Source organism: Eptesicus fuscus, chromosome 10 (genome assembly GCF_027574615.1).
Source record: "Eptesicus fuscus isolate TK198812 chromosome 10, DD_ASM_mEF_20220401, whole genome shotgun sequence".
NCBI lineage: Eukaryota > Metazoa > Chordata > Mammalia > Chiroptera > Vespertilionidae > Eptesicus > Eptesicus fuscus.
The window spans coordinates 74052778-74080162 of NC_072482.1; the positions used below are offsets into that span (position 1 = coordinate 74052778).

Here is a 27385-nt window from a genome sequence, read left to right on the forward strand (position 1 = left end):
TTCTGGCTTGGTCTGAAAAGGAATGCACCAGACGGCAAAAAAAAAAAAAATGGGGGCGAAAGATAGGTTCGGAGGGTCCCCTCGAAGCGAGGAGAGACGTCTACTAACCCCACCGTGGGTCGAGGCGACCTCACGGCCCTAACAAATCACTCCGCCCACTATCTACCTCCATCCGCGCTGAGGCGGCCGCTCAGGGCCCGAGGGCGGGGCCGCCAGAATTCGCGCGAGATCAGCCACGAGACTTCCCAGAAAGCCTCAGGCAACGTCTTAACAGCGGCCTGGGAGCCGGTTTAAGGCGAAAGGGTGGGCGGGGCTTGCTCAGATATTTAGCGGCGCCAGAGGCCACGCCCCAAATCGGAAGTGACGGAGGCGAGCTAGCGCGTCGAAGGTAGCTCTATGGTTTTCCTCCCGTTCTTCAGTCGGGAAATGGCCGCTGTGTAGTTACAACGAGGATAAGTCCCGGGAACCTTGCTTCGGCGTGTCAGGTAGGCCTCATACTGCATTCAGGGTAGCGAATTCATTCAAGGGTAGTGAGTACCGAGTCTTTTGTGGGTGGTGGCGGGTTGGCGGCGACAGAAAAGCCCAGGAGACGTTGTGCCGTTATTTATGTGTTTCTCCGTCAGATTCCCTCAGGTTTTCGAGGTACTACGAGCCAAAAGTAGTGGGGGGGGGGAGAGAATTAGCAGCGAGAACTGTGCGCGCGCGCCTGGCTAAAAACCTGGTCGAGACCCCGAGGCCGCGCGCGGCCTTCCCGTGCGCGTGCGCATATCATCCTCTTCAACCCTTCCCCCATTTCCTCGGCCTGGACCCCGGCGCGCGCCCGGCTGAACGCTGGGCCCGCGCATGCGCGCTTCCTTGCTCGGTTCCCCGCCTTCTGGCTCCTGAGGCCGCGAGTGGTGCAACTTGGGTTCTCCTCATTGGCTGGGATCGCCACCTTTCTTCTGGGCCTTTAGGATTTTGGTAAAGTAATTACGACCTGCAGCAAAGTGCACTGGGCGGTAGACACCCCGCATCGTCTTTAAACTCCTGTCCCTCGGCTTCACGCTACCCGTCGGTTTACGCCTCATTTTTGTTATCTTGCTCTGTGTAGAACGCTGTTCTGTCTCTCGTAACTGAATCCCGCTTCCACCTCGGGCCCTTGGTGTTTCGGGAAAACTTACTCCGTGGTTAATCTTCTAGGATCCCCTTGGCAACCCACTCTGTTTTGGAGGAACCGTGCACTGTTGACTGTAGGAGTTGGTGCCTAGTTACGGACTCCTAGCATGGGGAGCGGGCCTTCGTCGATCCATCTCAGTGTGGTCATACGACTTCCGGGCCGAAAGGGCAGCTAGTTGTCCAGCAGTACAAGCGAAGCCATGTCCTTTCAGCAAATGATTCCGCCCATTATATTGTGTCAGAAATGTTGCAGCCATGATTGGTAGTTGGTGGGGTGAATGGGTGGGAGTGGTGAGTGGAGGCTAGTGACTTTGCCCTCGTTTAAATTAAAGCCCATAAGTTGGCTTTATTTACTTTTAAGATTTTTCTCATGAGAACCAAGCAGCAGTACTGGCAAATCTCAGACATCTTGCAGCAGCGCCTTTTCAATTTTGTGGGGAATTATTCCTCATGTGAATTCTCTTTCCAATTGGAGTCTACTTGGAATGGTTGCGCTGCTGTTTAGATATGAACCTTTCCATAGGGAAAACAGCTACAAATTTATTTGCGTTTTTATGTAATCCTAGCCAATTGGGGATAAATAATGTGATGGGAAGGATTGTGTGTGTAAAATAACTCCTAGTGAATCAATTTAAAGTGTTTACTGATGGCTTCATCTTGTTTTAAGGATACCATGTGTTCTGTGTTACATATGGTAAACACTGGAATTCCCCTTAAGATAATTAAAATGGTGGCAAAGGAGATTTAACTAGAGCTGATTCTTCATGTAGAAGAATAGTATTTTAGGACTTGGGAGAGAGGATTGTAAAAACTTATCAATTATAGGCTCAATTCTAGTTTATTGACTGACATGTGGATAGCTAGTTGTACTAGATGTCTGAGGAGAAGACTTGTAGAAATAGAGAAAGCTTTTCAGTTCTACATAGAGCTTTGGATTGGGAATTTACAGAAACATCATTCAAAATTATTAGTTTAACACTAGTGAATTCTGTGTAGTTTACAGTGATTAACAAAGAAGTGGATAGGGAATCAAAAGGTCCAACATGTCTCACTTAAAGTGTTCTATTTCTAGAATAGTGCATGGCATAGGCACCTTATAAATTCAGAAATTATGAAAGCTTGGAGTTCTTTTCAATTTGAAAGATGAGTTATATGTAGCTTATGAGATTATGAAGATTAAATGAGGTGATTTAAAAGTAAGCACAGTTCTTGGCACATTTTTTAGATACTTAGTTTGCAATGATTTATTTCTTTCCTTCGCTAGTTGGTTTTTGGAGGGCAGGGATCTCTTACATAGCCACATATCCATAATACTTAGCACAGTGCTTGTTATATAGATTTGCATTTAAAAAAATTTAGCTGAGTTGATTATAGTCTTTGTTCTGACTTTGTTAGATATGATTAATGTAAAATGTTAAATACTTATATTTTATATTAAAGATTAAACATTGTATGCCATGTTTTAAATATGATCACTGAATTCTTCGTATGGGTAGTTGAATATATTTATAGATTGTGCACAATAATATATATATATATGTATACACACACACACACACACACACACTCTAGTCTTAACAGCCTATAGCCTCTCTCCCCTTCATGTTGCTATTTCTAATATACATTTTCTTAGAACTTCAAAAATCATGACAGAGATTTGGCTGTTGGTTCTTGTCTGGATATATAGAAATTAAAATTAGCCTTTTAGATTTGTTAAGTAAAACGCACCTTGTATCACTTCCAGCAGTAAATCTCAGTAGTATTGGACTTCTAGGTCAGAATAAAGTTTCATAACACACGAATTTAGATTAGTTTTTCTCTGCCCACTTGAGGGAGTTAATATTTTTAAAACTATAAGTATGCATGCACTTTAGAAATCCTGTATTCCTTAGTTTGTCTTTTGCTCCCGTAGTGTTTTTTTACTATCCTTTGCACATAATTGACAATCCCTGAATATTACAAGGCAAACCTTTTCAGTATTGATAACTGCTAAATATTTTGTGCAAATTTTAAGTTTATTTGAATATTAGTAGTAAATTAGTTTAGGAAGAATATTGATAACTGCTAAATATTTTGTGCAAAATTTAAATTTATTTGAATATTAGTAAATTAGGAAGATACTTGTTTAATTTACTGACTGTTTCTTTATTGGAATGTTTGCTATATATTTTTATCAAAATGCTTTTAGGCACATGTTTTAGAGTTAACTGTGATGGTTGTCATATAAATTGTAAAGAATCTAAACTAAACTATAAAAAGAATTGGCCAAGGGAGAATAAGTTAGCAGATCATTAAAATAAACTCATTTTAGATAAGTTTATAAACTATAGCATTAAGAATACTAACTACATATATATTTCAAGATGGCATTATGTTAGCTTCTTTGGAATTTTCTGGTAGGATGACAGCATAGCTTATGTTTTGTAAAAGCCATATTGCTGAAATTAGAATTCAAGTATTTAAAAAGTAAAGGTGCTCTCAGTTTCATGATATACTGTTGCATTCCGATTAAAACAAAAAAGTTCTTTAAGCTTTTATGGTTAAAACTTTTATTTCCTAAGTCTGTTTCCCCTTCCCTGAAATCATTAGTGCCTTTATTAAGAGTATTGTAGTGCTGAGTATGAGGCATTATAAATTGTGTGTATTGAATTTACCATAAATCAAACTCATATTTTTTATTTTTTGCCAGGAATTTGAATTTAGAGTTTACTATCTGAGAACATTTTCTCCAGGAAGAATTTTACAGTATCTCAAAGACTTCACTTGATTGCTCTATCCTGCATAAAACCCAAGGTATATAACATTCGTTTTTCTAGTTTTCAGTTTAGTTTGAGAAAACGTGACTGCTACACTCATGATTCAGACTGAATGATTAAAAGTGATGTGGTCTGAAGCTCTTTTTGTTTTTGTTTTGGTGGCTTGTATGGAGTAAGCCAAATTTAAAAGTGAGTTTTAGGAAAAAGATTCTTTTTATCTCTCCTGCTTCTAAGTTGTGTGTCTGCTTCTATTTCTATAAACACATCTATTTAAAGACTCAGAACACACAAAGCTATTTAAAAGTAAAGCAAGACAAAATAAATCTTGTCTAATTAATCTTCTCTTACGTATACATGAGAGTTCCATAAGTTAGTTTTTTCCCTTTTACATTGGTGCTAATGTAATGAAAGTTGATGACTGTGTGCCTAATCTTTTTTAAAAAATATATTTTTATTGATTTCAGAGAGTGGAAGGGGGGGAGAGAGAGAGAGAGAGAGAGAGAGAGAGAGAGAGAGAGAGAGAAACATCCATGATGAGAAAAAATCATGATCGGCTGCCTCCAGCACGCCCCCTACTGGGGATCGAGCCCGCAACCAGACAATGTGCCCTTGAACCAGAATTGAACCTGGGACCCTCCATTCCGCAGATTGATGCTCTGCAGATTGATGCTCTATCCACTGAGTCAAACCAGCTAGGGCATGCATAATCTTTTAAGTTTGTTACATGTCCTCACTACATTTCTGAAGAGCATGCTGTCTTTATGTATTTCTTACTTACTTAGAATAAAGAGTGAGAAGACAAAGCTGATATTTGTCTATATAAGGATAGTTATGTTTTATTTTGAAATAAATATTTATGTTTTCTCATGAAGTATGCAGACATAATTCAACTTTTAAATACTATTTCATAATATTGAGCAAAGTCAAGGTAGGTAAAATAAATGCCTTCAAAAATATTTGGTGGTAGGAGAAATGGTTTAAATATATGGCAATTGCAGGTTATTAGAAGTTTAGTGAGTCACTTATAGGAATTATGAATTTTGAGTAATTTAGTGGAAATTTAGAAATTATAGCATAAGTAAACTTGGGAGATATAGACGTAAATAAAATTTTGTGAAGAGTAGATCTTATACATCAATTAGTAGTGTTACTGATGTCTGAGGTCTAATTAGATGCTAATTACATTAGATACTAAATAGTGTTTGGAAAAGTTAGAATACTGGTATCCATTTCTCTCTTTCTTGTAGCTCCAATCTCGCAGCACTCTCTCCAGTTTCTTTATCTTTTATTCTTTTTCATCTTCTTACCAGAAAGCTACAGTGTAGACTAGGCGTTGTCCTATAAGTCCATTTTCTGCAGTTAGGAATATTGAGAGTAGAGTCATGACTCCAGAGATTTTTTTCTACTAGGAAACTATCCACCATTCCAGTCAGTATTGTGTACATGAAGTGGTCAGTTTAGTCCCATTTCAAGGCCATAAAGCATTGTGATGACAGTCTGGTAGGTTTATTTTTCTTCAGTATTATGCTACTTGTATTTTCTTTGTCTCAGGTTTCTTATCTGTAATACTCTGATATTATCTTTTTTTATGGGGGAGGTAGTCATTTGTATTGGACATGGATTAATATCTCACATACTGCTGCAGTCTGGTATTTTACTGCTCTTTCTGACTTCTACCTTTTTGGATTGAGGCACATAGGTGGGGAAGTCCATAGAAATTTTCTGTTGTGTCTTCAATATATACAACTAGAGGCCTGGTGCACAAAATTTGTGCACGGGGGAGGGGTGGGGGTCCCTTAGCCTGTGCCCTTGGGGGATGTCTGACCGTGGGGATCGGGCCTAAATCAGCAGTTGGACATCCCTCTCACAATGCGGGATGCTGCATGCACCAGTGACCATACTTTTCATACAGGTGAAAGGCATCTTGCTGTTGTATGGGCAGCTACATTTTTTGCCCTGATTATAAAAAGTAGTACATAACATGATCCTTCTGAGGCAGTAGTACCATTTTCCACATCTTATGGGTGGAAAAACTGAAGCAGAGAGAAGTTAAGTAATTGGCTTTGTCACACAGTTATGTGTCAGAATCAGGGCTGACCACAAAATGTGCAAGCCAGAGTCCATGCATGTCAATGCTGCTGCATCCTGTTTTTTCAGTGTTAGAGTAGCCTTGCCAGGTTTTAATTTTCAAATCTAAGAGACTATTCCCAATATATAGGGTAGGGTCCCTAGGCCTAGCAGGTCATCAGGGCTGAATTGTGGGGCGGGCGGCCTGGTGCCACCCGCTACCCCCTCCCCCCCCATCACCGCTGCAGGTCACCTCCTGCGTTGAGCATCTGTCCCCTGGTGCTTAGTGCACATCATAACAACCAGTTATTCCGCTGGTCAATTCTCCCGTTTGGTTGATTTGCATATTAGGATTTTATTATAAGATACCTTTCATGCAAGTGAAAATACAGTTTTTAGTTAGGAATAATTGACTGGCTTAGTACTCATTTGAAAATGATGAATATAAGTTTCTCCTTATAAAATTCAATTTGTGAAAATAACTTAAATAATGTAAAACTTACTATTGTGATTTTTAACCTATTTTGGTCTCTCATTTTACTAGGAGTAAAGAAATGGGTCGCTCCAATTCTAGATCACATTCTTCAAGATCAAAGTCTAGATCACAGTCTAGTTCTCGATCAAGATCAAGGTCACACTCTAGAAAGAAGAGATACAGGTGAATTACTGTCCTTTTTAAGTCTTTCAGTAATGATAGTGATACCATCTAATATTTATGGAGTGCTTACTATATAAAATAGTGCTAAATTTATTAATGTATTCTCAAAGAATCTTGTCAAATTGATCTGTTGTTACCCTCATTTTATACTTAGAGAAATTGAAAATTGTCCAAGTTGTAAGCTAATAAATGGCAGAGGTTAGATTAGAATCCAGATAGTCTGACACTATATCTCAGATTCTTACTATGCTGTGTGCACTCTATGGTGATTTATTGTTTTTATCTATATGTTGAGATGAATTAGATAAAGTAACAAACAATTATTTGGCAGTAAATCTATATACAATTTCATAGTTGCTTACTATTTCTGACTCAAGGTATCCATAAGTGTATTCTTCTGTTAAACATGATTAACTTCAGTTGTCTGTCTTTAAATAGTAATACATAGTTAGCATAGAAAATGGAAACCATAGGTTGAAAATAAATGACCATAATCTCATTAAGAATTAATACTAGTTTATGATTTTTTTGTATTATTTTTCTAAGCCTAATTTTATATTATGTATGCATTTGGCCAATGGTATTTCATTGATAAATATTTTTCTGTGCCGTTAAAAATTCTTTTACACTATTTCTTTAAGTGCTTGAATAAATGTACTATAATTTGTTAGTATATTCTGTTGAATATGTCTTTTTACCCCCATTTTCTGTGCCTTCACTTCTAAGGTCTTTAATTTAGTCTCTCAATATTTACCTTAGAAATGATACTTTTTCATTAAAAACAGTAAACTTTTACTTTTGTGTACATGCGTTGTTTTTTAATGTACATTTTTAGCTTTGACAATTGATTTGCATGTTATATTCAACCTGGACTATTTAGAAGGGTAGGATGGAATAGTTTATTTTCATTGCATTGATATTTATTTCATTTTTAGTTCTAGGTCTCGTTCCAGGACGTATTCAAGATCTCGTAGTAGAGATCGTATTTATTCTAGAGATTATCGGCGAGATTACAGAAATAATAGAGGAATGAGACGACCTTATGGGTACAGAGGAAGGGGTAGAGGGTATTATCAAGGTGGAGGAGGTAGATATCATCGAGGTGGCTATAGACCTGTCTGGAACAGAAGACACTCTAGGAGTCCTAGACGAGGTCGTTCACGTTCCAGAAGTCCAAAAAGAAGATCCGTTTCTTCTCAAAGATCCCGAAGCAGATCTCGCCGGTCATATAGATCCTCTAGGTCTCCACGATCATCCTCTTCTCGTTCTTCATCCCCATATAGCAAATCTCCTGTCTCTAAAAGACGAGGGTCTCAGGAAAAACAAACCAAAAAATCTGAAGGGGAGCCCCAAGAAGAGAGCCCTTTGAAAAATAAATCACAGGAGGAACCGAAAGATACATTTGAACATGACCCATCTGAATCTATTGATGAGTTTAATAAATCATCAGCCACATCTGGTGATATTTGGCCTGGCCTTTCAGCTTATGATAATAGTCCTAGGTCACCTCATAGTCCTTCACCGATTGCTACGCCACCTAGTCAGAGTTCATCTTGCTCTGATGCGCCCATGCTCAGTACAGTCCACTCTGCAAAAAACACCCCCTCTCAGCATTCACATTCCATTCAGCATAGTCCTGAAAGATCTGGGTCTGGTTCTGTTGGAAATGGATCTAGTCGATATAGTCCTTCTCAGAATAGTCCAATTCATCACATCCCTTCGCGAAGAAGCCCTGCAAAGACAATCACACCACAGAATGCTCCAAGAGATGAGGCTAGGGGACGTTCTTCATTTTATCCTGATGGTGGAGATCAGGAAACTGCAAAGACAGGAAAATTCTTAAAAAGGTAAGAACTAAAAGAGAATTTAGATGAAAATAATAGTTTTTGAATTCTCTTTGGATTTAAGAGAATTAAAATTGCATTGCTATGTGTATTTAGATATTTTTACTCATGAATTCCTTTATAAGTTAATTCCAGGTTGTTTTTACTTACATCTCTTTAACTTTGGAAGTTAAGTGTGTTTTAATAAAAACTATATTCTTCCTTTTTTATCCATTTTCAGTAAGTTCAGAATTAAGAATGTAAATGAAAAATGAGTAGTGTAAAGCATAACTGATAACTAACATGTAAAAACAAAATTTTTAGAGATTAATTTGTTATGTTAGAGCATAGAAAGCTTATTTTGTTCTCTTCAGCGTTATAATGTGACCTATATAAATAATGCAATTCTATTTCATGTTCTTAACTTATGTGGTATTATAAATAGTCCAGCTGCCAATTTTTAATAAATCTGTCTGACCATAGAAAAGATGATGGTATTGACTAGTGATATTTGAAACAGATACTTGGTTAGAATTCTAATTTCAAGTGTTGCTAAATGAAATAATCTGAAATTTTGTGTATAATCATACGTAGAATACTATTAAGTAAATAAATAGTTTACTACTGATTCTTAGCCTCAGAAGTTAAACTTAAGCTGTGATGGACTAGTATGTTATAGGATATCTGGGAATTTGGATTTTAGTGCAGATTTGTGGGCTGTGACTGAATAAGAACAGGTTTTTGAGAATGGCTTCTGCTTTTTAAAATTCAGGAAGTCTACATAAATTGATTTAAAAACTCAGTACCTAAGTGCTATATGGATGCCTTTACTGTTTTAGAAGTGGAGTCTGAAAACACTTTCAGTAGGGTTTTCCCTTATTACTGGTCCTGTGGTATTGGGCAGCGCATTTAAGTATGCAAGTTATCCACAGTGAATGCAATCCAGAGTTACCATCCTCTTCTTTGCTTATTCACAGGTTCACAGATGAAGAGTCTAGAGTATTCCTGCTTGATAGGGGTAATACCAGGGATAAAGAGGCTCCAAAGGAGAAAGGATCAGAGAAAGGGAGGGCAGAGGGAGAATGGGAAGATCAGGAAGCCCTAGATTACTTCAGTGATAAAGAGTCTGGAAAACAAAAGTTTAATGATTCAGAAGGGGATGACACAGAGGAGACAGAAGATTATAGACAGTTCAGGAAGTCAGTCCTTGCAGATCAGGGTAAAAATTTTGCTACTACATCTCACCGGAATACTGAGGAGGAAGGAAACAAGTACAAGTCCAAAGTTTCACTGAAAGGCAATAGAGAAAGTGATGGATTTAGAGAAGAAAAAAATTATAAACTTAAAGAGACTGGATATGTAGTGGAAAGGCCTAGCACTACAAAAGATAAGCACAAGGAAGACGACAAAAATTCTGAGAGAATAACAGTAAAGAAAGAAACTCAGTCACCTGAGCAGGTAAAGTCTGAAAAGCTCAAAGACCTCTTTGATTACAGTCCCCCTCTACACAAGAATCTGGATACACGAGAAAAGTCTACCTTCAGAGAGGAGAGCCCACTTAGGATTAAAATGATAGCCAGCGATTCTCATCGTCCTGAAGTCAAACTCAAAATGGCCCCTGTTCCTCTTGATGATTCTAACAGGTAATTTCACATTAATGCCCAGTAAATAAAATGGCTTTTAAAATGTGGGTGGTTGGTTAATATTCCATTTATTTTTTTTTTATTTTCTGAATGTTTCCCATTTTCATATTCAAACCATTGGTATATTTTGTTTATATGTGTGTGTTTGTACCAATATGTTCCAGACCTGCTTCCTTGACTAAAGACAGGCTACTTGCTAGTACACTTGTCCACTCTGTCAAGAAGGAGCAAGAATTCCGATCCATCTTTGACCACATTAAGTTGCCTCAGGCCAGCAAGAGCACTTCAGAGTCATTTATTCAGCACATTGTGTCCTTGGTTCATCATGTTAAAGGTATGTTTAGTATGCTTAGTATTGTGAATTGAATTTCTCCTGCAAATAGAAAAAAATGAACAGCAATGCTTAATAATTAATGTAGCAAGAATACAGACAGCATTAAAAATTTGGAAAAGGAGTGTTTCATGAAGAGTGCTCAGTCTTGCCAGCATGAAGATATTAAATAAAAACCAATTGAAATGTTAAGAGCTAAAACATACCCTAAAAATTTATATCATGGTAAAACATGATGTAGATTTTGTTAATGCTGAAAGTTTTTTTGAAATGTGACATTATACTGTATTTGAAGTGCAGAATCCTTACTAATTACCTTCCATTACCTGCATGTGTATGACATAATGTATTCGGCATAGATTTATAACAAAAACAGCATTGTTACTGAATATTAAGAATTTTTTCAACTTTTAAAACCTGAAACTTGTGGGAAAACAGGATTGTCCTATCTTGTCTTAGTATTACTTTGTTATAATACTTAACTTTTCTACATGATAAGTAAACCAGAAAAAATTATTAGGATTTTAAAAAAGATATTGTACTGATTTTAGAAAGAGAGGAAGGGAGGGGGATAGAAAGAAACATCAATGAGAAACATTGATCAGCTGCCTCCTACATGCCTCCCTACTGGGGATCAAGCCCACAACCTGGGCATGTGCCCTCACTGGGAATCTCTTTTCTGAGCCATGGGCATATTAGGATTTTTTACTTTATTTTTTAATCCTTACCCGAAGTTATTTTTTTTTCCCCATTGATTTTGAGAGCGAGTGGAAGGGATAGGGAGAGACAAAGACATTGATGTGAGAGAGAGATATCTATTGGTTGCTTCCCCCACATGTTCCGACTGGGGCCCAGGATCAAGCCTGCAACCAAGGTACGTGCTCTTGACCAGAATAGAACCTGTGCCCTTCAGTCCATGGGCCAAATGCTCTAACCACTGAGCAACTGGCTAGGGCCATATTAGGATTTTTAAAAGGTAAACAAGTTCAAGAAATTTAAAAGTAGATTAGAAATGATTACATGAATAATAACTAATTAGGATAATGGTGAGATTTCTTTAGGTACTAAAGATGATAAAAGTAATCATTTCAACTAAAGTTCTGATGTGCTGTTTTCACCACTATGTAATTCTAGTTTCAAAATTATTTTCAGAGGTTTAGGGTATGAGTTTTTGGGCAGTTAGGTTCTAAGTTTTGTTTTGTTTTTGTCTTTAAAAAGGCAGCGTGCTGTGAAATAGGTTCTTATTCAGGAATCACCATGGCTGTTGGTCTTAAAAACCATTTTTTAAAAAAAGTTTGTCTTTTGACATGAGAACAACTCATTGTGATAGCTGAAACTTATCACTAGCAATTCTTTATGCACTTAATATTTCAAAACTGAATAATGATTTTCTATTTTTACTGTAATTACTTAAGCATGGTAACAAAATTCTTTTATTTGGCTATAACTGGGTTTGTGAAACAGTTTATGACCATATTACTGTGGTACATAAAATATGAAACATTAACTTTTTTTTTTTTCACATTTTTTGACCTGTCTCTACATTTTACAATTTATTGCTGAATTTTGAGATCAGGTTTTGATAAAATTTTTTCTTTTTCATTTTCTTTTTTTTTAAAGAACTGTAGTTATGTTTTATTATTGGTATTGTGCAACCGATCTAAACAGCTCTTACTTAATCTAGAGCTGAAAATGCCCAGTGATGTTTTCTTTTTCATTGTAACTAGGTCCTGGAATATGTTTTGAAATGGCAAAATCCATGTTTCAAAGTAAAATAGCTGTTGAAAGATACAGGCAAAGTTGAATCTTCTGTCTTCCTGGCAAAAATGGCATAAAAACTGAGTTGCTAGCTCAAATTCCTGGGTTTCATGGAATTAAGATTGAGGCACTACCCTTGTAGTGGCCGTTTCAAGTTTTAATTGGTTATGAGACATGTGCTGGATACTGGGCGGTAAGTTGACACAGATGTATGTTGACCTGTTAAGCAGATAGCTTGCTTCGTAATGTAACATTTCATGACTTACACGTCTTTCGTATTTTACATTTACAACATACCATGAACTAGTTTAAAAATTAGTATTGATATCACTAATTTAAAAATTGTTAAAAGAAAGACAAGGCATTAATATCAAATGTGCTGTCAGGTTTGCCAAGATGCCAGATTTTTGGAATAATTAATGAATGCTAATTGAAAAATATTTTCTAATTGAAATAGCAGTATTACATTTTTTCTTAAATCCAATTTTTGTCAGTATAGTTTTCGATGAAATAATTTTGTTCACTAAAACCAGCAATGTAGTTATGTCATTTTTATTTTCTACAAATGATTACTTGAAGTAACTTCCATTTGTTCATAATTGGCAGGGTATAAGGATATTCACATTTTGTTTTTGTTCTGTTTGATGAAATAGTGCATTATTGAAATGGAATTAGAGACTCTCAATTTAATCTATTTATTGTTTTTGGATTATATGTAGTACTGACAGGGACCTGTGAGGAACTTTATATCAATTTCCTGTTGAGGTACAAGAGTTATAAAAGGGACAGGGTAGGAGGAACTCTTGTAACACTTGATTCCTTTCTGCTAGGTTTCTTGAATATTTTTATTTTCTTTTCACTCGCTACATGCCCTTCTGTCACAAACGAATATCCCTCTTAAAGTAAAGATAACTAATTGGGCAGTATTTCTCCTAAATCAACAGAGCAATACTTCAAATCACCTGCGATGACCCTAAATGAGAGGTTCACTTCCTATCAGAAAGCCACTGAAGAACATAGTACCCGCCAAAAGAGCCCTGAGATACACAGGTATGTGTACTATTGAATAGGCATATAAAAATGCTATTTTGATAGGAAGTCACTGTTTAAACAAGATTATATTGGAACTGTTATCATCATGATAGAGATGAACTTTGGTTTTATTCCTCATTTATACCTTGAATATATTTCCAGTCTTGAAAAGTTTGTAATTTATCGTTTATTCTTAATTTTCAGTTTATTTGGTTTAAGCTGGTTGTTAGGATTTAAAATACTCTTTTATTACTCCCCAGTATGGAATTAAAATAGTTACCACATTTGCTTTTGGGGAGGGGGTTGGATGCCTAGAGTAACCCTTTAATTTAATTCCAATAAGTTTGTAAAATAAAAATGCTTGGTGGAGAGGCAGAATTATTTTTCATGAAATGAGCATGAACATTGAAGTCAGGTAAATGCAAGTGTTCAAATCCTGACTCTGACACTTCACTGAATTGGGTTGAACAAGTTATTTAATCTCTGAATATTAGTTTTTTTCCATCTACGAAATAAGGATAACAGTGCCTATTTTGCAGGGTGGTGACAATTAGTTATTATTGGCTATAAAATATATAACTTAGTACTTATTACATAGTAAGTGTGGTTTTTGGTGACTACTGAGGAAGTGCTGAGAAGTTGCACCTGACAGACACAAGCTTAAAAAGGCAAGGAAAGGTGCAGAATAAAATTAGAGATCCACTGAATAAAAATATTGGGGACTCTTAGAAATACTATTAAATGATCCTATTTCTGCTTTGATTGAGGATATTAATTGTATTTGTATTATAATTGTATGATGATGGACACTTAAAATAATACTTAAAACATTTTTCTTTTTTGATTAAAATAAGTTTGATAAAGGTTAGGCTTCATTCATATAAAAATCTGGTTAAAAAACATTTTAATACATATTTAAAGGAAATAGTTTTATTTCTTAATTGTCAATAATTAGATTAATAATTTTACTATGCTAAAAATTAGTCGATTGGGAGAGAAATACCTTTCCAGTATTTTCTTCACAAAAATGAAAAATTCTAAGGATTTTTTTGTACCATTAAGTTAATTTGACTACAAATAGACTTTATTTTATATTAAGGAGAATTGACATCTCTCCAAGTGCCCTGAGGAAGCATACCCGTTTAGCAGGGGAAGAGAGAGTTTTCAAAGAAGAAATTCAAAAGGTATGTTTTGAAGGGACAGTGTTTTAATGTTTAGCTTTGTTAATATTGTATGAAGCATAGTTTGTCTAGGCAAAATGTTTACACACACACGCACACACAATATTCCCTTCCTAGAAGAAATTAAGCTGACAGTATACCATTTATCTAAGAAACCAAGAGTAGATTTTTATTATTTTGGCGAATTTTTATAAGATTTTATGTGAGCCAAACTGTTGATAGATGCAGAGAGCAAGATCTTAAATGCTCCCTAAATCAAGAGTAATTTTAAAAAATGCTAATGAAAGGAAGAAATTACTTCCAAGAAAAGAGTAAAGAATCATTGGGCAGTCAAAGGGACATTTTAAAAGCAATGATACAAATTATATTAGGGTTTCTATAAAGTTTTGTAGTAAAATGGATGAGCTGGAATAAATATTCCTTGATTTATGTGTGCCTAAATTAATACCTGTAGGTTCTTCACAGAAGTAATACCATGGCTGTTGAGCATTTTTGATCTGGACTAAGAAATAATCATCCTAATAACTGATTTACAAATGAATGTTTGGAACAAAAACTAGATGACACTATTAGAATATTTGTGGGTTTTTTGAGGGGGTGAATGTTTTTAAACTTGAGAGAGGACTCTGAATAACTGGCTTGGTGGGGCTCTGTGAGAATGAAATTCATTTGTGGGGGTGGGGGGCGCTCAGATGATTCTGGGGAAAAGTAGAAAGGGAGCAATTGTAATGAAAAGGTTAGGTGACTTGGAAGTACTGCTTTGTTGAAATTCTGGCTGTCACCAAATACTGTCTGATATTTGGAAAACATTTAGCTTCTTGGACATTGGTTTTCCATTCAGAAAAATGAGAATACATCCGTTTTGGAAAGTTGTTGAACAATGGGCCTATTATGGAAACATTGGCACTTTTATTACTAGAAGCTTTTAATAGTTGTGTACAAATTTTTAAATATGACTTACTAGATATGGAATGTAGAGATTAGAAAGAAAAGGGTTTCTTTGCATGGGTTATATTGATCTTGGAAAAGCCAATTCTGAGAAGTGAATACCCATTTTGGCATTTACTTTCAATACCTTGGATTCAGTGTTGGTTTTGTTTTGCCAACAATTTAGTCTATCCTTGTGCTCCGACACTGAGTATTTTGCTTCTCTAGTTACTCCGACCGGTTTTTGAACTGGAGGGGAAAAAATAGTTATTACTGATGGATGGACAAGTGGATATGACATTGCCTTTTATCTTTCATCTTCCTGTCTGAATGAATTATATATATGTTAATGTGTAATATATATATATATATATATATATATATAGATTAGAGTTTACAAACTATTTCCACTTTCCTTTAGGTTGGTACTTGTGGGCTTGGTAATACCTAGGTGAATAGGTATTTCTCTTGATTAGATATTTTTGCTCTTGATTAGATTTTTTTCTTGGTTAGCCTGGGAGCAAATAGGTGAGTAGTTGATATTATTTGGAGATATACTTATATTTTCAGGTTTATGAATGCTTATGAATATTATAGCTAGACTTCCCAGTACTACTTATTGTTGAATACTAGCAAGGATGTCCACATTATTAGCATCTTACTGATGTGTAATTTTTCTTCATTCCTAGATTCCTCTTTCCATCTTCCTAAATTATATAGTATTTGAAAAAGCAATGGAACAAGAAGGAGGTGAATTGTGACCCAGTTAAACTAATGTCCGTTGCAATACCTGAATTGAGAAAGGGCAGTATATGGCCCAAGATACTGAGTACAGGATTGGGAATAATGTCTTTCTGGCTTTGTTTCTACCCTTGTTTAACTTGAATTGGTTTCAATAATCATATTCTAGTTGCATGTTATGGAAATTACAGAATCCTTTCTTTAAGTGGTTTTTATTGGGTTGGTCATCTGTGGAAAGAGCTTGATGATAATGAGGTTTAAGTAATTAGAACCATTACTTTAGGATATCTTAACTTTATAGGCAGATGGCTACATCACAACTACAGATTATAACCTTTGTCAATGTTCAAGTACTTAAAAAAATGCCATTTGGAAAGATGAGGGATAATAAGGATTGCTGAGTGGAAAAATAATTATTTTATTGCACAAAAATTGATGGATTGTTTTGCACAAAAATTTAGGATATTTTTAAGATAATTAGATTTTAATAACTTTTCCAGTCTCACTGCACTTGTGTACATAATGATTTAGTAAAAAGAACCAACTACATTTTTTTTAACAAAAACTAAATACGGAAGTAGTTTATGATCCTTTTTTTTCTGATCCTAAAATGTCACTTTAGAAACTGGCATAAAATTTGGCTATATATGTACATAAATATATTTTTTCTTCTTTCTCTCCCCTGAAAGTTATTTTGTATCTATCTTTTATAGGGAGATAAAAAATTAAGGTGTGACTCTGCTGATCTTCGGCATGACATTGATCGTCGGAGAAAAGAAAGAAGCAAAGAACGGGGGGATTCCAAGGGCTCCAGGGAATCCAGTGGGTCAAGAAAGCAGGAAAAAACTCCAAAAGATTACAAGGAATACAAATCTTACAAAGATGACAGGTAATTGTTAAAACTGTCTGAATTAGGTTTTAGCTTCTAATTAGCCTTTAATAATTGTCAGCTTAATTGCTTTCAATTTTGACTGTGTAATCGAATGTTTAAATTTAAACAATTAAAATTATTTGTTTTACAGCAAAAATGTATTTGTCTTTTACTCGGCTTATGGTGGATGAGGACAAAAACTTTGGAATAGCAAGCTAACACTGAAAAAAAAAATGACAAATTAATGTGTCCTATTATCCAGGCTACATCAGGAGGTTGGACTTCAATGCAGTGCATTTCTAGAAACAGTTTGTGTAAGAACTTTGGTTCGTTATGCTTGATTCCGCACTTTTTCAACTCATAACACCCAGAGTACAAGAATTTTAAACTGATATCTAGTGGTTTAACATGGGAGAGATGGGGGGAGGAAGGATTAGTTTTTATGAAATAGCAATGTGTATTAGTCTTTCAAAGTAATGTTTCCATGGATACTGTTAGCAGTGGTAAGAGTTATTGCAGGTATGACCTTTTCGGGTGTTGTATTAGAATCATGTAATATTGATCACCATAGTGTCAAATAAATAATAGGAATACTAAGTATCATAGATAATCGTTTTTATTTATTTTTTATTTTTGGTATTCATTAGGTAAATGGTGGATTTTACTTGTGTTTTTTATTGTACTGTCATGTGTTTTTTTATTTCTATAACGGAGTAATGGCCCAAACCATACCAACTATTCTCACATGGTATACAAACTGCAGTCATTTTGAAACTTGCCTTTTCCTACTCTTCTTTTTCTTTCCTTAAAATAACAACAAAAACAAAAAGTTAAAAATATGGAAGAACTGAACCTCATACTTGAAGTTTCCAGACTGCTAGTATGATTTTCAGTAGTGATGTAAAACAAATATTGAAGGAAAATGGAAACAGACTGTCAAAGTTTAACACCCAATTACTTTAGTTATGTAATCATTGTAATAGGGGATAGTTTTTTGGCTTGAAAAATATCCCTCTTATTATAAGATTCAACAGGTTCTTCATCGTTTTTAAAGATAGCACATTTTTCTTGTTTTCTTTATTTTTCAGTAAACATAAAAGTAGAGAGCAAGATCATTCTCGATCTTCATCCTCTTCAGCATCACCTTCTTCTCCCAGTTCTAGAGAAGAAAAGGAGAGTAAGAAGGAAAGAGAAGAAGAATTTAAAACTCACCATGAACTGAAAGAATACTCGGGCTTTGCAGGAGTTAGTCGACCACGAGGAACCTTTGTAAGTGATAAAATTATCTTTGATCATTTGATAGGACTTTACCTTAGAATACTGTACATAAGGAAAGTTAAATTATATGACTTGGACATTGTCTGTTATGTGAGTCATTACTCATACAGTTAGAATTAGTCTTGAAAAATGAAATTGTATTTGAAGTATCTTCATTTAAGAAATGCCATTTAGGGGAAGGGAGGAGGGTCCGGAGTGGGATGATACTTCCTTTGTACACAGAGTAATAAATGTTTTTGCCTGATTAAAAGAAATGCCATTTTGAGATCTAGAAGCATCAATATAAACTAGATACATTTCTTAACTTTGGAATTAATAACTATACATAGTGCTTGTAGGTCCAAGAGTCAAGGAGATTAATGGATTGAGACCCATTTTAAAAAATCACTTAGTTTTGGAAAGATACCTAAAAACATTTTTAAAAAATCCATGTTTTCTCATTTTGATTTTTCCCTGTTTTCTTCAAGTTCTTGTTTATATGTGTATCAACCATAGGAACCATAACTTTTTATTCTACATAGCATACATATTACCTTCATGTTTTAATTATTTTAATAACTTCTTAGTGCATTTTCTTTTTGACTTTTCAATTTTTAGATTCAGATTCCTATCTTGATCGAGTTCCAGTTGGTTATTTTAGAGTTCATTGAGTAGGTCATTGAGAAAAAGAAGAGCATTGCTTAACTGGTGATAGGTATAGTTGAACACTTGGGGCTCCTGTGATAATTCAAAGGAATTAGACAACTCTTTTGGCTAGTCAAAGGGAAAAGAACCAATTTGATTATTTTTATTTAAAAATACTAGGTCAGGCCATGGAGAGAGTAGTATTCGAGCACTTAGTTTTTGTGCATTTCTTCTTAACCTCACTTTCAGAGGGCAATGTGTTTTGCCTATGATATAAAATGGCCATCCTTTCCATCCTCAGTGGCTATGAGTTGGGATTTAGGAAGGAAATTAGGAAATACGTTTTTTGTTACTGCAGTAAAATTAAGAGTTTGCATGTAACTTAAATACCTTTAATTGCATTACTAAACAACTTTGTTAATGTTAATCAGTTTCGAATTAGAGGCAGAGGAAGAGCCAGAGGAGTTTTTGCTGGGACAAATACTGGTCCAAACAACTCAAATACTACTTTTCAAAAGAGACCGAAGGAAGAGGAATGGGATCCAGAATATACCCCAAAGAGCAAGAAGTACTTCTTGGTGGGTGTTAGATATGTCTTTATTTGGTTTGCATTAATTTTCAAAGCACACAGATATTCACTGCTATGAAAAGATTTCACCATAATGTGGGAACTCTTAAATAAAAGTTCATTCATTACCCAGATGGTTTGAAGTACTGAAAATGTGGGTTCCTTTAGTCCTGTCTGTTCTTTATTGACATCACCTATGGGCTGATCAGGGTATCTAAAATTTATACCTGATTTGATAGCCACATTCAGAGAACTTGAATATGGTTTATCTGTCTATAAGACAGTGAAACTTGTAGAAACTTCTCATTAAGATTTACTGTTTATTATCACAGCCAGTTGTTTCAATGAAAGACAAGGAGAAAAATTCTACATGAAATTAAGGATTTCAGGGAGGCTATTAACTGGAGTAAAAGGAGGATGAAAAATCTCATTACGGGAAGATGCTAGATCCACTCATTTGATGCTTCCTTGTGATGCTTTACTTCCTTGAGGCAGTTTTCTAAGGAATGAAACTAGAGGAGGTGGGTCATCAAAGATTCCCTAGTTAGTGATGGAAATTTTCTGCAGTTTGACATGGAGGAGAAGGGTCTGTCCTGCATTACAGACACAGACTTAAGGAAACACCAAAACTATTACCCAGAAGCATTCATTTTTGTCATAGCTTCTCAGGGAATTCATGTTCTAGAGATTAGTTATGCAGACCTAGTTATTTTGTTGAAGCAAGTAGGAAGATAGTACTGGATTTACAGAATTGTATCTTTCATTTGGCTTTTATGAATGTATTATTTGAATAAACCTGAATGAATTTCCGTGACACATCAGCTAAGCTAGAGGATAGAGCTATATTCTGAAGTAGGTTGATATTTTGTTTGGAGACTGGACAATATGATTGTTTCAGAAATTAGTTCCCAATTGCCTCTTTTTTGGGGTACTTGAATGACCAAGAGTCCAAAAGTGCTAAATTTTTACAGAGTACATTATGCATAATGTTTGTTAAGCATGTACTCCTATGAAGAGAAATTTATGCTTGAGTTGTTTGAATTGACAATCTGGAAAGTGTGAAAGGCATTTTGTTACAGTATAGAGCAGTTTAAAAGATCCATCTCTTTTGATTTAAGAATTTATGTATAACATTGTTATTTATGCTAGGTCTGAAGGGTGGGAAGAGAAATATGATATAATTCCATTTTTTGGCTTAGAAATTAGTAAGGGAGAAGCAGGCATTCTAAGTATGTATTGCAGATTTTCTCCAAAGGAGGAAATGGTGGATTATTGCAAAGGAAAGAGTGATTCAGAAAAACTTGTAAAGGACCCTGGCTTGAATCTTAAGCTTAAAAAATGGTCAGGTGTACTGTAGATAACAGAAGTACTGAAATATCCTGATACAGGGAATTCCAGGACTTAGGTGGCTAGATGACTGGTATAAGATCTGGAAAATAAAGCAAAAGCAGGAGCTAAGTTGTGGAAAGCCATAATACTTTTGTAAGTTTGGATTTTAAACAGTTCTAGAAGAATCATGGTTGTGAACAGATACATCTGAGTGATTTTGAGTGAGCTAGGGCTAGATTTGAGAAAAGTTAAGTAACATTTATGGGGACTTACTCAGACCCACTAGTTGGGTATTGGTACTGAGATGAAATTCTCTTGAGATATAGGGGATACAAGGGAAAGAAACCCATTTGAGGAGATTAAGTTCTGTTCTTGAAATGCCCAAGATAAATCAAGTAGAGATGTGCAATGGATAGTTGCTTAATGCATATCTAGAGAGAAAGAGAAATTTAGGAGCCATCATTTTACAGGTCACAACAAAAGCCATTATAAGATCTCTCAGAAGAGGAGAGATTAAAAGGCCAACCTTTGAAAGATGGGGTAAGGAGTTGGGTGATGGTAAAAATGCCAGCGAGTAGACCATATGTGAAAGGTCAAAAAGAGATAAATGAGAGTTAATATTAGTAGATTTAAAAAAAATACTTGTACTATTGTACAAATATTTAATTTAGGCCATAACCTTCATTTTTTTGTGGCATTATTTCATAACCTGATATCATATTTTTACCTTAAATTGGGACATAATCATTTTAGGATGGCCTGTAATTAGCAGTTTTACTAATAGGTGTGTTATTTTAAGAAGTAGTGGTAACATACATTTTATATGTTGCTGTTCTGGGTTATATTTAAAAATTCACATTTCTGTATTAAGCAAACGTGCATTTGGCACAAACATGTTTACTAGAAGTAAAATGAACACAATACATTTTTTTCTTATAAATCAAGTCCCAAAGTTAATTATCTTGGTTCTTTTTAAAAACAAACACATTATTTTACTGATATTAGAGAGAGGGGGAGGGAGAGGAGAGAGAGAGAGAGACATGGATGTGTGAGAGAAAAATCCATTGGTGACCTTTTGGTGCATGGAAAGATGCTGAGTCACACCTGCCAGGGCTTACTTTGGTTCTTAATGAGCTATTGAAATGACAGCTGGTTTTTACATGGATATTTAAATTTAAAAGATTTTCTGTAAAGATAACTAGATTTTTCAGACAGCTAGTGTTGAGAATAGGAGTATAAACAAAAATATAATTCTGAGGAAATGAGATTGAAAACTACAGACATTCCCCTTTCAAAATAATTTACCAGCATGGAAGGTTTATCTATATTAATGAAACATAATACTTAGTATTAATGATACTCTGGGCATAATTCTGTGTTTATTTCATGCTTATAAAATCCTTTTGAGGTGGGGCCATCATTTTACTTTTACACATGAAAAACACTGAGGCACAGAAATTGAGCAGCTTGACCAAAGTTATTATTACATGGCTAGTGGAAGTGGGGTCAGAATTTGCCATGCATTGGCTCCAAAGCCGGGGTTCTGCAGCACGGAATTGTCCTTCCAATACTGAGAAATAGTAACATTTGTTGCATACTTTTCTGAAATTTCCTATCTTAAAACTTGGATTTATGCAGATACGGAGATATTTTCAATAATAAGTACTCCGGGAGATATAATAGTCTTAGAACCTGAAATTCTATGGAGGGCAAGTATATGAAGTTGGAGCAAGTGGAAAAGTGCTGCAGTGGGCAAGTTCTCGGTGGTGAGTTGATGCTGTATCCTGAGGAAGAGAAAACCCTTGGTGGGAAAGGGGGTTCGAGATTGGAGTTTTAATGAATTTTTAACCCTTTGATACTTAATCACTCTATGGAGAAGAGATAATGGGATTCAGAAGATCTTGGTTGTAATATGGCCTCCATGCATAACATTTTTAATTGCTTACTGCACATACCTGACTTCTCTGGCCCTTTATCATTTGTGAAATAATTTTTAAAAGTTGTAGTAAGATTAAACTTGAGGATTAAGAGTTAGTATGGGTGTTAGAACTTGCGGATTAGTATGCTTAGCATTAAAATATCACTTCTGAAGTACAATATATAGTGTAATGTTCTAGCCATTGTTTGTTTGTTTTTTTAACCCAATTTCAAATGATTGTAAATTTAAGAGCACTGATTAGTTTAACCTCATGTCTAGCTTTGCTGCTGCTTTTTCTGTTTTCTACTCTTACCTGCCTTGTGTGGTAATCATTCACTGTTACCAAGATTACTGGGAAATGTATTCTGTAGGTGCTGTGGTACAAGGGTAGTGCAAAGGGCTACTGCTGTGGGTGGCCTTGGACAAGTTACTCAATTTCTCTATGCCTCAGTTTTTTCATATCTGAAGTGGTATTAGTAAGAGTATTTGGTGGGGTGGTTGTGAGGATTAGATGAGTAAATACATAGAAAGTGATCAGAAACAGTGACTTCCCATAGTAAACACTATAAAACATTAGCACAGTAGATTGAGTCCTTTTTTTTTGTCACACACTGGGCTGGACACTTTACAGATCATCTGTGTCAAGGTTCTCTCTTTTAAAATGAAATAAAAGTCACAGTTTCTGTTAAGATATAAACTCATGCCTCTGGCGGCAAAACCTGTTTGCTTTTCCCGCAAATTTATGGAATACTGTGTAAATACACAAACAAAAAACAACAACAACTTTGGAGTTGGGTGTGCTGATACCAAAGGGAGTCTGAAATTATCTAATTGCATGAGCATTATTTTGAATGGCAGACTATTTTAAAATAGTTTATTTCCAGTTTCAAATTAAACTATGGCATTGAAATTTATACTTTTGATAGTTGCTAAATTTGTTTTTTATGGAGCCTTGCACACCTCTAGCTAGTAATGTTTCATTTGTTTGGTAAAGATAGATTATTAGGAATTGTACGTGTTCCTTTATATAGTCTGTTAATTGCATATGTAATTGAGCTTTTTAAGTCATGCAGAAGGGTGACCTGTATTAATGAATATGCACAAAGGCACATTCTGTTTTGAAAAACGTGCTCATATCATATAATTTGAAGAAAAGTTTTAGTGACTTGGGCAGTTGATCAATATCAGTAATCCATAGGTTATGCAACATTGCATTTATGCCTCTTGTCTCCTACAGGGGCATCATTTTGCCTTCTCATTTGTGTAGGGGGGTAGCAGTTAATTAAATTACATTACAGGAAAACTTTGGGATCTAATACTCATCGACTTATCCACAAAGTCAGGTACTTTTTAGTTTTGCAGATTGTTTTGATTAATGGAATAATTATTAATTTGTGAAACTCTATTTGGATTCAGTTAATGAAAAATTAAGATTGGAATATAATAGCTTCAAGTACTTCAGGTTGGTGAAGAAGAAATAAGTTGAGGTATTTCTCTAGGGACCATGCCATCATGATTTGAGATGACCCTAGCCCTGAAGATTGATGTGTAATATACATAGATTTAGATTTAAATCTCAGATTTAAAATCTGTTTCTATATGTAAGGTATAATTTCATACCACCTGTTTAATGTTGATATTATTGTACTAATATTTTAATAACTTTTTCACATCTTTATGACTAATGTAAAGTCTTTGGAAAAATATTGGTCTCATTTACATGCAATATAAATAGTAACAAGTGCACTTAGATTGAAATAATGGGAAAGAAAAATAATCTGAAATTTGGCAGTAAGTTAGCAGTTGAGATTCTCCAAAAAAATTGTCTGGGCAGCTCTCAATGCTTGGGTTAACTAAGCAGTAAAATGTAATTATTTGCTTTGACAAAATTTTTGTTGAAAAGTTGAGTTTTATTGGTTTTCTTTTATTGTGTTTTAAAACATTACCAACCTCATAAACCAAATCAGGAGTTTATACCGTGACTTATGATTTTGGGATATAATAATTTCCCTTATAAGAAAGACATTTCAGTGATGATTGTTTTTACCTTTTCTGTAGCATGATGACAGAGATGATGGTGTGGATTATTGGGCCAAAAGAGGAAGAGGTCGTGGTACTTTTCAACGTGGCAGAGGGCGCTTTAACTTCAAAAAGTCAGGTAGCAGTCCAAAATGGACTCATGACAAATACCAAGGGGACGGGATTGTTGAAGATGAAGAAGAGACCATGGAAAATAATGAAGAAAAGAAGGACAGGCGTAAAGAAGAAAAGGTAGAAAATTTCAAGTTGTTAGTGACTCTAACAGATATTCTTGGGTTTGGTGGGCCAGTTAATTTTTAGGAACAATGACTTTTATAGATCATTTTCATACTCTATATCTTTGCTAATCTTTTTTTTCTCTCTCTTTTTAGGAATAATAAACCTGACGTGAGATTGCAACAGAGAGCAGAACTTGCACCCACCATTTTTTTTTACATGATTTTTGTTTTCAAATAAGAATGTAAGCATTTTACTTAAATTTTACTGTTTGCAAGTAGTCTATAGAAGTTTTGTTTTAAGTCTTCAAATATCTTGAAAAATAGTAGACTGTATGTTGAAAATTGTACTGAAATAAAGTAGAAAATTGTTAATGTACCCTATTTGTAACTATCAACTTTTAAAAATAATACTTTTACTGTTTTTGTTACATGCATTGTAATTCTGCTTTGTCTATAAGATATGGTCAAGTACAGCTCTGTGAAAGATCTGATTCTCTTCCCTCCCTGTTTGTTAATGTTTATGCTGAAGTAAACGTTAGCTCTACATACAGATTTCTGAACAGAAGTTGTTTATAGAGACCACACCTAGTTATTTTAACTGTATACATCTGTTTTAACATTTTCCTTAATTCAAACACACTACATTGTAGGGTGACTAATTTTTGAAGTGTACCCCAGAAAAAAGTTGTTACTTTGGTAAACTTAAGCTAGTTTAACACTTCAGCAAATGTTTAAGAAGAAAAACAGTTTTGCCAAGAACTAAGAAATACAAGCTCATAAAAGTTAGATTACAAAGTATTAGTTTATTGGTGGTTTTTTTTTTGTTTGTTTGTTTATTTTTCTGAGAGCAAGCAGTGGCCTATAAAAACCACACTTAGGAGCCGTTTACTATTTGGATTCAAAATTCAGTATTCTATTTTTATTTGAAAGTATGAGTCATGGTCTTAGATAGCAGCTATTCTTTGAGAGAGGAAACTGTTTTGTAATAAACACAGCAAAGAAAAACCCCATTCCTACTAAACATTTTATTTTTAAGACAACAAAACCTGTAATTGTGATGTGGTGGTATGGAAGAGGATTATCCTGCAAAATAAAGATGTGTCTGATTTGATATCTTACATATTTATTTGAGCTTTTGGACAGTTGAAATATTAGCTTGTAGTCTAACCATAAGAAAAAATTGGCAAACAGCGTACTGTTCATTAGTTGTATTTTCAGTAACTTGTTTTTCAAATGTCAACAATAAAAGTTTTGACAGGAAGTTTGTTGCAGCATTGATCTAACTTGTTTTTACTTTTTCCCCCCTATTTTCAGTTGCAGTTTGTAAAATGGCCTTTTCTTTTTCTTTCCTAGGGTTCTATTTTTTAGGTAGATAATCTTGAAAATGTGAATTACCTTTATGCTTATGCTGATTGCTCTTAAAGGAATGAAAATCCGAAATAGTAAATTTCAATGTTAAGTATGTCTGCTTTATGAGCATATATAAAAGTAGTCAAATTTCATTAATTCAGCAATTGAATTAGTTGTATATGTTTGCATTAAAAGGAGATGATGCTTATTTTGCTAGTGTAATCTTTTAAAGATCTTAAGTATATAGGCCTTTCATTCTCATTTGATGATTTGCAATCCTTCTAGCACCTTGATTGCAGCTAGGGTAATTTGAATTTACTAAGAGCTATTGGGTGGGTTGAGAGGGGGGTTGGGAACCAAACCTCAATATGCGATTTTTATGGCACTAAGATCTTTAATATTGCCTGATTTCTCCTGTTAGTTTTGTCTTCTGAAATTGTTAGAGCAGAGGAATACTGTCAAAGCAAGTATGTGTGTTGGATTGATCAGGTCATAACTAATACCCTTCCAGTTAGAATAATTACTTGCTAAGCAACGTGGGTTTGATCTCAAACACAGGAGGATGGTTTTCACAACCATTTTATTTTATACAAATAAATTTAGCTTTTATTTTAACAGTTATTTTGTTAAATACTAAATCTCTATGCATGGCCTTAAATATGCAGTTTTTCTTTTGCACTTAAGACAACAGGAAAAAGGGAATTTGCTGAGAAATTATTTAATAGGGAGTTGGGAATAAAGCTACTTAAGTCCTATCAAGTTATATTTTAAGCAGTGCAGGTGCATTGCTTTAACCCAGATATGTTTAGGATTCCATTACTTTATTCAATTAAAATTGAGGAAAGAGCATGCTACCAGAATATAGTAGGAAGGATGATTGTGAATGTTGTCTTTTTCAGAAAAAGTCAAGCATATAAAAAGTAGTCTGTGTGTTTTTATTTTAAATTGATTTAGAGAGGAAAGGGGTGGGGGCGGGGGTGGGAGGCGGGGGGAGAGAAACATTGATCAGTTACTTGCCTTCTGCTCGTACCCTGACCAGGGAATTGAACCTGCCACCTTGTGGTGTACAGATAACACTCCAAACAACAGCCACATCAGCCAGGGCTGTGTGTATTTT

At 35.0% G+C, this 27385-nt stretch overlaps 1 protein-coding gene across 9 annotated transcripts; it reads left to right on the top strand.

Annotated features, from left to right (window-relative positions):
* The first annotated feature begins 378 nt into the window (after positions 1 to 378).
* Positions 379 to 26029, top strand: BCLAF1 (BCL2 associated transcription factor 1). 9 transcript variants are annotated; one of them, XM_008140369.3, is made up of 13 exons: positions 379 to 485; positions 3845 to 3948; positions 6523 to 6636; positions 7572 to 8483; positions 9437 to 10102; positions 10267 to 10436; positions 13136 to 13241; positions 14323 to 14407; positions 16786 to 16961; positions 18032 to 18212; positions 19277 to 19423; positions 24719 to 24931; positions 25072 to 26029. In XM_008140369.3, exons 3-13 carry the CDS (start codon positions 6533 to 6535, stop codon positions 25075 to 25077), a joined length of 2766 nt encoding a protein of 921 aa, XP_008138591.1. In that variant the 5' UTR covers positions 379 to 485; positions 3845 to 3948; positions 6523 to 6532; the 3' UTR covers positions 25078 to 26029. The 9 variants fall into 9 exon arrangements, 8 of the variants coding, with proteins under 8 accessions (XP_008138591.1, XP_054578650.1, XP_027997442.1 ...); XM_054722675.1 differs by having other exon boundaries at positions 18101 to 18212; XM_028141641.2 differs by having other exon boundaries at positions 7578 to 8483.
* Positions 26030 to 27385: the final 1356 nt, after the last annotated feature.

What these genes read in the sequence shown, in the direction of transcription:
- BCLAF1 (XM_008140369.3), top strand. Translation starts at nt 6,533, where the DNA reads ATGGGTCGCTCCAATTCTAGATCACATTCTTCAAGATCAAAGTCTAGA. An exon ending in TCAAAGAAGAAATTCAAAAG is followed by an intron (nt 14,408 to 16,785) that starts GTATGTTTTGAA and finishes TATCTTTTATAG; the next exon opens with GGAGATAAAAAATTAAGGTG. An exon ending in AGAGCAAGAAGTACTTCTTG is followed by an intron (nt 19,424 to 24,718) that starts GTGGGTGTTAGA and finishes CCTTTTCTGTAG; the next exon opens with CATGATGACAGAGATGATGG.